Raw genomic sequence first — 15,010 nt, forward strand, 5'->3', positions numbered from 1 at the left:
TTTATTCACAGAAACCAGCCTATTAAAAAAGAACAGAGGGAGTATATCATTTTCTTTCTAACAACAATGTATTGCTTAGCTATACCATTTTCTTTATTTTGGTGTGTCGCATTCGCGTGCACAACGAATTAGTACGTGCAGAGTGGATACAGGATACTGAATCATCAACTAACATATCTACATTATGTTGCACGACACGGCCAATAAGCATATTTTATACCAGGCCAAAGTTTATTGTCGCTTGACTCATAATACTTGTTAAATAAACTTTGAAAATTAAGAATCTGGTGTGCATTTGCGTTAGTCACCAACTTCATTAATATCTTTATGCTGCTCCAAACGGTGATCCTGGCGTATGGGAGAGTGAAGGGAATTCGGTGTGATTGGTACAGAAGAAAATGTTAGAAATAATCTCACATCGCCTAAATCCTCTATAATATGAAGCTTATAAGTCTTAGACAACTCTATTTTTACAAGCACATTTTCGAGGTTAGTTAGCTCCGCTAAATTTTTTCCGGTTTGCATTTTGTTGCACAAACTACAAAAATGTGGGTTGTCAAATTTCAATTTTTGTTTCGTACTTGAAGCTTCTAGTAAAATTAACAGACTAATAGATTATCAAACACAAAATTGGTTAAAAAGACCAAAATCAACAATTTCTGGATGAAAAAGACATTTAGATTTTGATACTCTTTAAATGGACAAAAATGTAAAAATAGTCAGGATGTAAACAGTTTCATCCTACCCATTTTCAAATACTTTTTCTTATTTTTAATTTACATCAGGATGCATCCAGATTCATCCTTACTATTTTTTAAGTTTAAGTCAGGATGAATCCAGTTCCATCCTTGCTACTTTTTTAGTGTCCATTTCACCCATACTAATTTTTACTCGTCATTTAAATCATGTTTTAAAAATATTTGGATAAATGATCCATTTTCCAATTAGCAAAACCCTATGTGCTATTTGAGATCGGTGAAACCAAACACTAGACAACATTAGGAGCCAATTTAAAGGTCCAACGACCAGCAACGGTTCCCAATAAACCCCCGAGTCCCGTGTTAGAAAGAGAATGTTTTTCGGTCCCCACAAGTGGAGGATGTCCTCTCTTTTCTTTTAAATTATTAAAACAACCTTCACCTTTTTCCCACCAAAAATTTAGCGGTAATTTATTATACCGCATTTGTCGGACCCGTTAAAAATCGGTTGCTTGACAAACGGAAAAATCTGGGCCCAAGGAAACTGTCCGACAGAGAAATCTCACTTTACGCATTCCTTCTCTCTCCTTCTCTTCTGATTGCGAAAATACTGATTCTCTGATATTCTTCCCTTTTCAAGGTTTGTGATGTTCAGACATTTCCTTTTTTTTCGATTTTTCAGAATCCCACAAACCCTAGTTTTTCAGATTTTCTTGCCATTGTTTGATTTGAGTACCATTAAATCGTAAATGCAGGTTGTATTTGGTGGTTAATTCGTATGATCGGTGAAGCATTTTGTGTATTTTCGTTTGAGATCTTGATATGTTTGTAGTTTGAGACTTGTTTGGGAAATTCCGGGATGTGATTCAGTATCAGTTATGGTACAACGAAATAACTCAGAAGCTAATATTAACCAGGTGAGAAAATGGAACTATTTGTTCATTTTATGTATGGTATTGATTATGCATAAATTTTTTGGTGTGATTTGGTCTGAAAATTGTAATATTCAGGGAGATGGTAGCACCACCACCACCACCACCACTACCAGCACCACCACAAATACACCTCCTACAACTGCGGATCAGCAACAACAACGGCCGCGTCCCACAAATACGGTAATTGATCTGGAAATTATTGTTTGTTGTGTTGTCTGCATTTGGTATTTTGGTCATTTTGTTTTTCATGAAATTTGTAATTTTCTGCTTATTCTGTTATATAAATTACAGCTCTGTAAATGGGTGAACGCGCAAAATCTACTTAGGTCTATAGAAACATGATTTGATCGATTTTTATTTGTGATGTTGGAATAGATTAACGTTAGGGGTTGGGTTTAGGTAGAAAATGACCTGTATCATTTTTTAATGCTTCTTCCCAACCAAAGAAAAATCTGGATCATAGATGCGTTTACTTATGTTAGTTATTTATTCCTGAGCTTCAATAGACTAAGAAAACCCGTTGTATAGATATTTAAGTAACTGATGTATGTACTCCTATGATCTCCCTCACATTTTTTGCCCATTATACAGTTTGTTAATACATTCAATTTTGTGTAAGAATCTTGTTTCTTCAGTTCCTTCCATTTGGCCAAGGTGATTTCCTTGGTTACTGTGGATGTCATAAAATTTTTATTTACTGGATAGATTTTCGGCTTCGCTCATCTAGAGTAGTAGGGTTTAACAATTCTTCTTGCAGTTTTAGACTGATAGCACTGGCATCAGTATGTGTTTTCCTGTAATTGATATCAATGACTTAGTTGCACATTCATTTTCTTCTTCTTTTCCTTTTTCCTGCATTACTTTATAAAACACTCAAAGCTTGTATCCTAATAATATTGTAATTGCAGGTTTATAAGAGTGGACCACTTCTCCTTTCGTCAAAAGGTGTGTATTACTTGCTCATTGAGTAATTCAGCTTGAGCAACAGATATTGGTTTCTTCTGCTATTTTTGACGTGATTTGATGTGTTTGTAATTAATTGTTCATAGTAGATACAAAATTAGGCGAAAGTTACTTCATAGTTGTTATACAGTCTTTGGGAAGGCTATTTTAGTTAAAACTGTTCATGGAGGTGGCCATCTGATGCAATTTGTTTGGGTTGCAACAAGTTTGGGAATCTCGCAGCGTCTTTGATGTGGTCATTCATCTTTGAGTCTGTTATAAATGTAAAAATAAGGACTCCCATGCTTTTCTCTCATTTTGAATATCCTTTACTTGTTAGATAATGATGTACTCATGCTGTTTGACTTTTCCATATTCTGGATAGTTAAGACTTCATGACAGAACAAATTTGTAACTCTTTTTCCTTGGTGTTACAGTATATGTTTCTCCATGTACTGCAGTCACTCTTTTTTTCCTTCAAATGTACACAATGGATAATCTGCAATGCAGTCACACCTTCCCCTGAATCTCATCAAATGTACAGGATGGTGTTGTATGTAATCCAAATGCTGCAAGAGCAGGTGCTAGTGTTTATAGTTAATGAAAGTGATTGACAAATTTCAGGTTGTTTGGACTCTGCATTACTGGAATGCAAATGTTTAAATCTTCTCAACTTCATTATCTGAATTTGCATTGAGATGTACATGCTTGACAGTTTGAGATGCTTCATCTGTGAAATTAATACTTTACAACCCATCCATGTACAGGGTTAGGAGGATGGATTACATGGAAAAAGAGGTGGTTTATTTTGACACGCACTTCATTGGTCTTCTTTAGAAGCGATCCAGTAAGCAACTATTTTTGATTTTCCTCTGAATGTTTTTGACTTCTTTTGAATTTGGTTGTCTCACATGGTAGTATACAGTTTGCCATCTCAAATATTCCCTGATTAACTTGGTAGCTTAATAGCTATTAACTGACCGTTTCACAAGATGCTTCTTCTAAATTGTGGTGGCTTAGCACTAAATTTACAATGTTATATAGCAGCAGCATGGACACATGACGCCGGATTTTCTTTGTTGTTCTTCGTCTTTTTTACTACTCTCTATTTGCAATACCTTAAACGTTTTCCTTGTCTCAATTGGCCGAGATGCACATAACTTAAGCTTCATCAGATCTAATTTTATTTGTTTTCTTTCATTATAGTATCCTTGATTTTTTTGTCAAGGAAGGTTGTACTGACTGTTGTTTCATTTTCCAGAGTGTTACTCAAAGAGGAGGTGAGGTGAACTTGACCCTGGGTGGGATAGACCTTAACAACTCAGGCAGGTTGGCAGGCTTTATTGAATTTTATTGTTGGATTATTATATGATGATGAACTGAAAGCAAAGTGCCAGTAAGCTATTAAAGTGTCACTGTTTGGATATTGTAGCGTTGTTGTCAGAGAAGATAAAAAGCTCATAACAGTGCTCTTTCCCGATGGTCGTGATGGGCGAGCTTTCACTCTTAAGGTACCTCCTATTGGCCTTCACCAGGAGGCACCTCTTGGTGGTTATTCACTTACTGCTATATAGGATTTTGATATATTTTGATTCTACAAGTGGTCAAAAGGGTTAAGGAAAGATGTTTTGCTTTGGCATTGCAGCAGGAGTAGAGAGAACCCAGCAACCCATTATTTTTCATTATTTCCTGACTGTTTTCCTACTTTTCTTATTAAATTTTCCCACTGCTGGTGGTTTATCCTTGCCTTGTACTATTTTTTAAGGCTGAGACTTCAGAGGATCTCTCCGAATGGAAGACTGCACTTGAGACTGCTCTGGCACAGGCGCCTAGTGCGGCTCTTGTAATGGGGCAGAATGCCATCTTTCGCAATGACCAAGCTGAAACAGTTGAAGGAGGTTTTGATCAATGTGAGTTCCTTTTGCTTTTCTTATTTGCATGTAATATATGTCTGGGCACCTAGTCTGTGATTCTGCTGTCAGGTTTTCTTATATTATTTTCCTTACCATAGAAAGCAGAATAACTTCCTTTGAAAACCTTTTTAGGTTCCTTATAGATTTTGCAAAGCTTGTAAGTTTAGTATTATCTGATGTTTGGTTTCCATCTACGAAGTGATGTAGACTTTGGGTGATATGGATTGACCAGAACATAACAATCATGTTAGAAAAACTCATGAAGTGGTCATAAATAAGTTACCTTGGCGTTAGCCATGATCTGGGAAGCTGATTGAAAGATGTCATAATATAAGTCTGAACTAGGAATTACCTCAAGTCTTTTTCTTGATTATTGGGTTCTGTTGATAAGGAGTTATTTTTATTCTTCTTTAATCTTATTGGTTTTGCTCTTCACTGTGTTCATCTTGGTATGTAATCTCACTTGGAAAAGCAGTTCTATTTTGATGTCATCTCCCTTTTCCAGAATTCCATATATGATTTATTTCTGATGTATATGTTATATGGTTGTTACTGAGGTTAGTTATTTAGTCAATTGATCTGGTGTTACACCTATGCTGTAGGGGGTAAGGATAAGCAAGCTGCGAGGTCCTTGGTTGTTGGTAGGCCAATACTACTTGCTCTGGAGGATATTGATGGAACTCCATCGTTTTTAGAGAAAGCGCTCAAGTTCATGGAGGAGCATGGTATGGCTCTTTACTACTAAGTTTTTCGAACTTAGGTACCGAGTTATCTGATCTCTTATGGTCAAGGGTTAAAGCTGCAGTCTTGAAATACGTTATCTGAAGTAGAGTATTGCCTGAGAAAATTGGATGGGAACTTGGATAATGACTAGCAGTAAATAACATATTAGGGACCCTTGCTTTTCCGTTCCTCCCATAAAGTAATCCTAATCCCCCTTCTCTTGTATGCTATTTAGAGGCATGTATCATTATATTAGTATGTGATTACTGATTGAGTTCCTATAGCCTTTAGGTTGATTCTTAACTCACTATAACCAGTAACCTTGTGTATGAAGTGCATAAACCTAGGATCGCATATGTGGAAATTGTAGCTATAGGCTGAATCACTAATTCTGCCACTTGTACTAACTAAATGTCTAGATTGAGTATGCATTCATTATGAGCATTGGGAATTGAAAGAAAGTTTGATAAACATAAATAAGGTAACTGTAACGGATTAATACTTAATAATAGTTGTGAGACATGGTATTATGCCAACCTTGTCCATGATGGTAATATCATCACAAAGATTTTTCTTTTGACTCATTAATTACCGTCGTAAAATTGCACTTTATTCATTTGAGGGTCTAACCTTTAAGGTGTTGCCAAACAGGATTTAGAGTAGAAGGTATCTTGCGGCAAGCTGCTGATGTTGATGACGTCGAGCGCCGGATCAAGGAATATGAGCAGGGTGTGTTACCTTTGGGTCCTTTTGTACTCATTAGATTTTTTTGTAGATAATTTGTTAGTAAGAAGAATGTAGCCAGTATACATTTTGTGCTTCCATAATATTTTGTCCTTTTGTACCTTTGGGTCCATAATATTTTGTCCTTTTGTACCTTTGGGTTCATACTATATCTCAGGCATGTTGCATTATTTCAGGGAAAGATGAGTTCTCTCCAGAGGAAGATGCACATATCATCGCTGATTGCATCAAGGTTAGTTTTTCCGGGATTGGACAAATGACCACTATTTATGTGTGATCTGATGTTTCTTTTTTTCTTTCCGTGTTACAGTCTTGAATGTCCTAAACTTTAACGCCTTGTTCTTGCTTTTCTGTTCCAGTATGTCCTTCGGGAGTTACCATCATCCCCAGTTCCTGCAGCTTGTTGTAATGCACTGGTAGAAGCATGTAGTAAGTATCTGCGTTGGAATATTTATTTACTGATGATGTCATGCTGCATATTCCTATTGGTATACTTGATGGTAGCTGCATGAGCATCTTATGCATGCATTGTTTGAGACTCGTCGAGTCTTGAGTTAAATAATAAACCCCAGGTATTCATTGTGAAAAGGAAAAAAGGAAAACTGAACTATGTAACAGTTTCTTGGAGGTTTTACGCATTACATGGCTGACGTGTTGGCATATTTGAGTGCCTTATGGATATTCCCGTAGTAGTAGACCTTCATGGGAGGAAAAGAAAGGAAATATATGAATGGATAAGGAACAAAAAGAAGTATTTGGTTGTGACGTTTCTTCATTTCATTCTGTTTTGAACTTTCATAGCGTTTGCCTACCATAAAATTCCCTTGGAACCATGGATACATTCATTTATCAGCAGTGTGTGCTTGTAATGATATGATTTTGAAAGTACATCCATTAGCTAAAAGGTTGTAGTTGAGGTCAAACTTGGCTGCAGTGGGTTCAGAGAGTATGCACGAGAGAGATTTATGCTTGGTGTTCACCTAGTCCACTATCTATTTTTAAGTCTCTTTAAGCCCCTCAAACTTATTTACTTTTGTGATGCTCGACCAGTTAGCCTTTTTCTCTTTGAATATGATATACTCATTTTTAATTGTTGGCATTGTTTAGAAACTGATCGTGGAGGTAGAGTCAAGGCTATGCGTGCTGCTATATCTCAGACATTCCCAGAGCCAAATCGACTTTTACTGCACAGGTATTTATCATCTCATCGCTTGCTATTACTGCTGAGATGATTGTTTACCATGATGATTTATGGCTCCTCATGTTCTTTAACTTCTCGTATTCAGTATTTTAACAAGGTGCTAGTGGAGCTAAAACATTTGGACCTCAATTTTGTATCAACTTACAATTTAACATGTATGCATATCATATTTCTCCACGGCCAAAGAAGGGATTACCTAATAAGTTTCGTTTTGTGTTCTCACTGCTAAAATATCAGAGTGCCTAGCCTTAAACTATCACCAGTCGAATTAACCCATGGTTGAAAATAACACATCTTCTTTCTGCTCAGTACATGTTGTTTGGTGCAAGAGTTGCTTTCAAGGCCTTGGTCGATCGGGTTGTTAGAAAGTAGAGTCATCTCATTGTGTCACAAGTGTTCTTATAATGTCTGAAATTCCCATTTACAGCTAAAAATGGATTAATTTTGAAAAGTAACTGTGCAGCAAATGGTTGTAGTAGTAACATATAGTTGTGCTACATTAACCTAGTTACACCATGTTCATGAGATTGCACCTCAGTATTTACCAAGTTGGGCCAGAATGAGCAAAACAAATGTTTATTGCACCTTATTGTGATTCTGCCCGGCTTGCTTTGGTTCTTCAATTAAGTTGCTTTTATCAGGATATAATTTTCTTATCTATGGTTATTTCGCTTTTAGAATACTAAAAATGATGCAAGTTGTTGCTTCTCACAAAGCTGAGAATCGGATGAGCACATCAGCTGTAGCGGCTTGCATGGCACCCCTACTTCTACGCCCCCTTCTGGCAGGCGATTGTGAGCTCGAGAATGATTTCACTCTTGGCGGGGATGGTTCTGTTCAACTTTTGCAAGCTGCTGCTGCAGCTAACCATGCGCAGGCCATTTGTATAACTTTATTGGAGGAGTGCAACAACATATTTGGGGTAAGCTTTATTTTATTTTTTTGGCAAAATTCCGAGGGAGTGATTTATTAGATAAAAGAAATCAAAACAGAAAAGGAGTAGGCAGGCTTTATTTGTGACCTCCTTTTTATAGAAACGTAAGCATTGGTTTGAAGTTATGCAAGGGGAATCTTTTCTTCTGACAGCTGCTTTCCATGTACCACTTACATCTTAATAGATTAGGTATTTCTTTTCTTTCACGTCTGTGTCTCTAGAGTCATCTAGAGATGCATGACCAATCTTCGAATTCAAGTTTCAAGTTCCCACGTGATTGGGTGGCTGGGCTCCTTGTGTCTGTAAAAGATTGTGGTGTTCATTATTCAATGCTCATTTTTTAAGCACTTCATTAGGAAAGTAAAAACTGTTGTTTCCATGGAGATAGTCACTAGCTGGGCAAAAATCAGTTTCTTTGTTAACTCAATTAAAATTTCGAATTAGTCTGGGTAGCCAGAACATGCTCTAATCTTGAAGAGCTGTAACGTAATATGGAATGCGTAAAAAGCATGTCGTGCAGTTAATTAAATATATTCATGCCAATGCTCATTTTTTAAGCACTTCATTAGGAAAGTAAAAATTGTTATTTCCACGGAGATGGTCACTAGCTGGACATAATCAGTTTCTTTGTTAACTCACTTAAAATTTCGAATTAGTCTGGTTAGCCAGAAACAAGCTCTAATCTTGAAGAGCTATAACGTAATAGTGGAATGCATATAAAACATGTCGTGCACTTAATTGAATATATTCATGCGGAAACATTTTTTATTTTTTTGTTGGACTTTTTATTGGCGGATGACAAACATAGATTTTGGTGGTATTACAGCGCATACAAGATGGATATGTATTATTGTCATCCTGCTTATCCCCATCCTAATCAATTCAGTAATAACTTTCTGGAAGAGGCATGTTAGTAAGTGTGATTATTTTCTCAGCGACATAGTAATCTAGTATGCTTCCGCAAGTTCGATATAGTCATTGATTTATATTGATAGATTTTTAGAAGTCTGCATTCTTAGGTACACTTTTCACACTCAAAACAGAAAATTCTAAATTAAAATGTTTCTGCTCTATACATAAATGTGACTTTGAAGTGTTCCGATAGAAACTGTATTGGCTTAGGGGTTTCTTATGTCAATGCATATATAAATTGCAAAGAATCTAGTGTTAAAGGACTTATTTGGGACAATGGTTCATACTCTTTCTATAGATATCTTGGTGGGTAACTCCATCATCATCACATTTATGATGGTATTACCGTATGGTTGATTTGGGATACTAGGCCAATTTTTGACAGGTTTTTTACTTGTTTAAACTGTCAAGTTTAGTGCTTCAGTTCAGTTAAGTGAGCAGTACGCTGGTAGTAAATAGAACTAGGTCAATTATAAAGGATAGCAAGGCTGCATTTTTCCAGAAACTTTACCTTTTCACTGGTATCTTTGCTGTTTTATTAGTTTTGAATTCTCTGGGGTAGACTAATGCACATTGTTACAATTCTGTTTTATGTATGGTACAACAGCTTTATTGTTCCTTTTCTGTTCAGTATAGTTACTGGTGTAACTTATGAAAGTATTTTCAGGATAGTGATATACAAGACGGTTCATCTCCTGAATTATACTCCGGGACAGACGAGAGCGGCACAGAAGATGGTGAAGCTTCTGATGAAGATGAGGACGGGGATGAGGATGATGGTAGTGATCATGATTCACAATTCGACAATGATGCTGAATCAGAAGAAGATCTTGAAGATGCAAGTAGAACAGCCAGTGAAAGCAGTGGCGATGAAGAGGATTTGTACGACAATAAGGTTTGTACCCTTATGCCTTTGTCTTCATGTATAATTTGCATATACTGAATGGTAGAACATAAAACGATTGAGTCTTGAAACTTAACACCAGGAACTTTTCAACAAATATGTGAATGGCGTTTAACTACTAGCCATAAGTTACAAGCTGATTTTGTTGAACCTCTTTGGGAAGTGATCTCATTGAAGATCTATCTAGATTTTAAGATAGGATGCACCTTGTTCAATCTCAATGTGTTTGATTCGTCTTCTTTAGATGAATTATGAGGTAAAGTAGGGCAAGTCGATCTTACAGGCCAGACTTGGCTTTCTGCTCCCTCACATGGCGCGCATGTTCTAATATTTATTTTCTTATGTCTTCTGGACTAATAGATCGGGACTGCATTAATATAATAGATTTAGATAGAGAAGTATGCAACTATTGGATGGTTTACCATATGTCGTGATACGAATTCTATTCTGCAGAATGAGATACTCTTGTTCCATTTTCATATTTTCTGATTTCATACTCCACTTTTGGTGATGCAGGTTTCTGAAGGTTCTAATTTGGATTTTGCATCTCCTGAAGCTCAAATAAGTTCGCAAGATAACCAGAGTCGGAAAACCTCCTCAAGTCAGACTCAAGATTCACTTTCTCAGAGTGCTAATGCACAGGGCAATAGTAGTTTGCAAAATCAGAAGAATAATAATAGTTCAGTGGTTCGTGGGCGAGGGTCTCCTGAATCAGTAGGAGACCCCCCTCCTTCACCAGGCATACTGCCCAGTGCGAATAGTGCTTGTTCAGGGCCTCGTCCTCGCGATTCTCCAAAGAAACTGGGAGATCCCCCTGTTTCACCAGGCCTGCCACCTCATTCACCCAACACAAACTCGTTCAGCAAACCTTATGAATCCGTGGTTATTTCCAGACGCCCAACTGTTTTAGGACGAACTCCTGTGAGTATATGTCATGGCTGAGTTGTCATACCATTATTTTAGTACTTGGTTCTTTTAGGCCGACCAATGTTCATTTTTCTTCTCTTTGGTTTTCTAATCACATTTAATGGTTCAGCTGAATTCATTACCATCTGATTTCCAGGCAAAAAAGAATCTGTCTATGGAATCCATTGATTATCCAATTGAAGAAGAGTAAGTCACAACTATAATCCCTTCTTGAATCCATGTCTTCCTCTTTTTCTGTTTCAAGTATAGTTAGTGGCGAGCATTTTTTTCTTAATCTCTAGTTCTCTGCTTACTGTGATGTAGTTTGTTTGCCGTTTATTTGATAGCTGTAATTGTCATATTTTGTAATTTTTCTTTTAGGACTGGAACATTCTCAAATCTTAGTCTTTCTTGTGTAATGTGCTGACATTTTCTGGCTCTTTTTTTCTTCGGTTGTAGTATAAAAGATAATACGTCAAGAATTTCATGTATTTAGGTTACATGTTATATTTATTTCATTGTTACAATTCACAGTTATTGAATAATTATTGGAGAAGTGAATTGCTACTCTTTGATCTCAATGTGGATGAAATTGCATATTTGGATTTTCACTACCCAGAAGATATATTTTTCTGTTGCTTAAATTGGCTGTCAGCAGTCCTCCTAACTTATGTGAAGTTGTCACATGACTTATTCTTTGTCACATCGATATCCAGGGCTGAAATTCAGCGGCTTGAGGATGCAAAAACGGAGTTGCAAAATAAAATTGCAAAAGAGGTATGAGCATGATCCCCTTATGTATGTCTAGGTATTGTAATTGTGTTTATTTGTCAAAACAAGACCAATAATCTCTAATGGCTGCTTGCTTTTCATGGCAGGCAAAAGAAAATGCTAGTCTACATGTGAGTTTGGAAAGAAGAAAGGAGGCTTTGCGTGAACGTCGTATAGCCCTCGAACAAGATGTATGTCCTAGTAAATCAACATCAAAATAGTCAAGGCAACTGAATATTTGCATATCTATAGTAGCTTAATTATGCATGTCAAAATATCAAAAGGAAATGAGAAGACTTGAGAACATGGTACACCCTAGGAAACTGAAAAGGACTTTCCTGTGTTACTTTGTTTACATATTTACCCAGTTTATTATTATTACAAAATAGCCCCGCCGTCTTAGTCATTCCAACTCTTGGACGTACACCAGTTTTTATCCACCAACTACCAAGATATTCTTTTATCTTTTACAAATCTGTTTATGCATTGAAATTAAATCTTGTTTATGGGTGGCTTAGCAACCATATCATATTACGTCATGTCACATCCTATCACCAATCGTCGTTTCATTCTTTACCTGATAACCTGATTCATCATATACTGGAAATTACTACTAATTTCATGAGTAGACTGTAGGTAATAACGATAGTTCTTTAATCAGGTGAAAAGACTTCAAGAGCAGTTTCAGAAGGAGAGAGAATTAAGGGCAGCTATGGAAGCTGGGCTGAACATGTCATCAGGACGCTTGCCTATCTCTTCTAATATTGATAAAAAGGTATGGCATAGACTTGGCAAGCTTTTCATGTTGAATTGGAGTTGTTCTTTTCACAATATAGATATTTTGTAAATGTTGCTCTAGACAAAGGCAGAGCTCGAGGCAATTTCACTAGCAGAAGCAGATGTCAATAATCTGAAGCAGAAGGTTTCTGATCTCCATGAACAACTTAATAAACAACGAGAAACATCTATATGTGAATCATGCGGCCAGCAACAACAAAAACCAAACTTCCAAGCAGGACAGTAAGTCCCTCTATTCTTTTTGAAGTACTGGCTTTCTTTTCCTTCCATTGTTCTGTGTTTTTTACTTCTCAGAGCTTATGCAGTATTTGCTTAATACAGGAAAGATCAACGAAAAACTGATGAAGCTAAGCCTGCTTTACCTCTTCATGAATCATCTAAGCAGAGAGAGGTATGTCTTGCATAGAGCTTTTATACTTTCACTTGCTAGGAAGTGAATTGAATTGATGTGCATAGAGAAAAGAACATAAATTTCATAGCTTATCTTAACTTTTTTCAAATCATAAATGCCTTCCTTCGAGCATTGTTAGTTAATGTGCAGATATTGCATTCACATTGGTTAGAAAATTTTAATACGACTCCCGTTTATCAACTATGTCCTAGACGCGTCTCTATCATAGAATTCCTATTTGCTTCTATGACTCTAATTTTCACTATAGTAAAAGCCTAAAGTGGAAATTAGAAATTTCTTTTCTTTCCTGAGGTTCTCCCTTCTTTTTTTTTCTGTTGAAACTATAGGAAAGCATAATCTAATTAGGTTATGATTCTCTGCCATGCTTAAATTAATCTATCTTACTATGTAAAACAGGATAGTTCATCCAGTGAAGAAAATGATAAAGTGAGAACACATAAAACAACTCCTTCAGCCAAGAAAATCTCGAGCAAGAAGCAACATAAAGACTCGGCTCGTAAAGACAGTAACATATCTGTAGGTTCTGGTTCTTCTTCCGTGGAGCCTCCAGCAGAGGCACCTACTACTTCTAGTTCGAATAAATTGGTTGCACAAAGCGAGGTAGGACTCTCCCTTGAGATATTTACACTTGTGTATACAAAGATGAAAAAGAAACAATGTTATCTGTTAGGATGGGACTATTCGCATGGCTTCTTAGAGCCACAGAACCCAACATTGTACCTCTCTCATTGTCACCAACAAGCTACATCATGAACATAGTCTAACATTGAGTGATAGTTAAGACTTCTGTCCTTGTAATATATCCTTGTCAGAAATCTTCCTACTTAACTCTGCTCTTTCTTTACCTGAGTTTTGTAGTTTAACCTACTGTTGCTTCAACTATAGGCTTTATTTGTTCATGATACTTCTCGGATATTAATGTTGTCTATGCACAACAGGATGCTTCTGAAGGAGATAGTGAGAAACTGAGAACACAGGAAACATCATCTGCATCTAACAAGCAGTCTGCTCAAAAGCAACAGACAGACTCATCAAGTCAAGACAATAATAAACCAGGGTCTGCTTCATCATCTTCTGGGGAAACAGGGGTATCAACTCTTAATTCCAAGAAAGCAGGTTCAAAGATTGAAGTAAGTCTTCCCGTCTAGCAATTTACTTTGGTGCCACTGCCCCCAAATTGACCGTGGATCGAATTTCTTTTTTGCCTTTTCTTATGGTAATCCATTATATTGATATGAGGAAGTTTTTTTTTTTAGTATTTCAAGTAGTGTAGTCAGTATCTCTGTGATGGTTGATTTGATCGGAATGTGAGAATACCTAGTTGACACTTCACCTGCATCAAACAACAGGCAGCCGCTTCCACATCTTCGGCTCTTTCAAAGCTGACGACCAGACTCAATTTTTTGAAGGAACGGAGAACCCAGATTGTAAATGAGCTACATAACATAGAAACCAGCAGGGGAACTGATAGTTCTAATAGTCAATCCCCCAACACTCCACCTCGAAGGACCAACTCCAGATGATAACAAAAAGAAGGCCAGATTAATGTAGACCAGTATGTTATGATTATATTTTGTGTCTCACAGGGATGTAACATTGGTGTTTTTGTATCTAAAAAAATTTGCAGTTCAACCAATTTACATTTTATTTAACTATGTTTTGCTTAGCAGTGTACAGGATCCCAAACTAGTTATAGAGTACTTGATTGTTTTTTTAAGGGCGTGGTGCAGGTGTTAAGGGCACTCATAGGCGGCCAAATCCAGATCCAGATTATTATTTTACTTTATTTTTCCAGAACATACTCTATAATTACTCATTATTATTTGTAAAAATGACGAATAAAAAAAAATCAAATGTGGCTATAGCCTAAACTTTTAGCCCACGGCCACATAGTTTGGACTTTGGAGCCATGATCTCCACCAACTGAGCTGCACAACCTTGTAATCAAACAGCGTTAAGCATTTTTAACAGTTGGAAAAAGATTATGAATCTCATTACTTGTTGTGTTGTGCATGAGAACAGCAGCGTCAAATTTTTTTTCTTGACGAAAAAGTCGTAAAGATTAACTTTATTGATAAACAAGTAGAAGATACAATCATCTAGGCAATTACAGCTTCTCAATTAAAGAGGATGCTGTTTACAGAAAATGAACTAAAATAGATCCGTTTCACAGGCAATAGAACTAAGAATGCTTTTTTACCTCTAGTATTAAGTCTG

At 36.6% G+C, this 15,010-nt stretch overlaps 1 protein-coding gene across 3 annotated transcripts; it reads left to right on the forward strand.

Moving 5' to 3' along the window:
* Positions 1–1,201: 1,201 nt before the first annotated feature.
* On the forward strand, positions 1,202–14,587 carry LOC113283594 (rho GTPase-activating protein REN1-like). 3 transcript variants are annotated; one of them, XR_003327531.1, is made up of 25 exons: positions 1,202–1,338; positions 1,454–1,615; positions 1,709–1,813; positions 2,542–2,578; positions 3,343–3,422; positions 3,837–3,904; positions 4,008–4,086; positions 4,341–4,485; positions 5,091–5,213; positions 5,863–5,940; positions 6,132–6,187; positions 6,315–6,384; positions 7,063–7,147; positions 7,835–8,078; positions 9,670–9,897; positions 10,423–10,827; positions 10,970–11,019; positions 11,529–11,589; positions 11,691–11,774; positions 12,245–12,358; positions 12,443–12,603; positions 12,703–12,772; positions 13,190–13,393; positions 13,732–14,009; positions 14,143–14,278. XR_003327531.1 is itself a non-coding variant. In XM_026532915.1 (25 exons), the coding sequence occupies exons 2-25, from the start codon at positions 1,577–1,579 to the stop codon at positions 14,059–14,061; spliced, it is 2,790 nt and encodes a 929-aa protein (XP_026388700.1). In that variant the 5' UTR covers positions 1,202–1,338; positions 1,454–1,576; the 3' UTR covers positions 14,062–14,587. The 3 variants fall into 3 exon arrangements, 2 of the variants coding, with proteins under 2 accessions (XP_026388700.1, XP_026388699.1); XM_026532915.1 differs by having other exon boundaries at positions 13,732–13,923; positions 14,050–14,587; XM_026532914.1 differs by having other exon boundaries at positions 13,732–13,923; positions 14,143–14,587.
* Positions 14,588–15,010: the final 423 nt, after the last annotated feature.

Source organism: Papaver somniferum, chromosome 5 (assembly GCF_003573695.1).
Source record: "Papaver somniferum cultivar HN1 chromosome 5, ASM357369v1, whole genome shotgun sequence".
Taxonomy (NCBI): domain Eukaryota; kingdom Viridiplantae; phylum Streptophyta; class Magnoliopsida; order Ranunculales; family Papaveraceae; genus Papaver; species Papaver somniferum.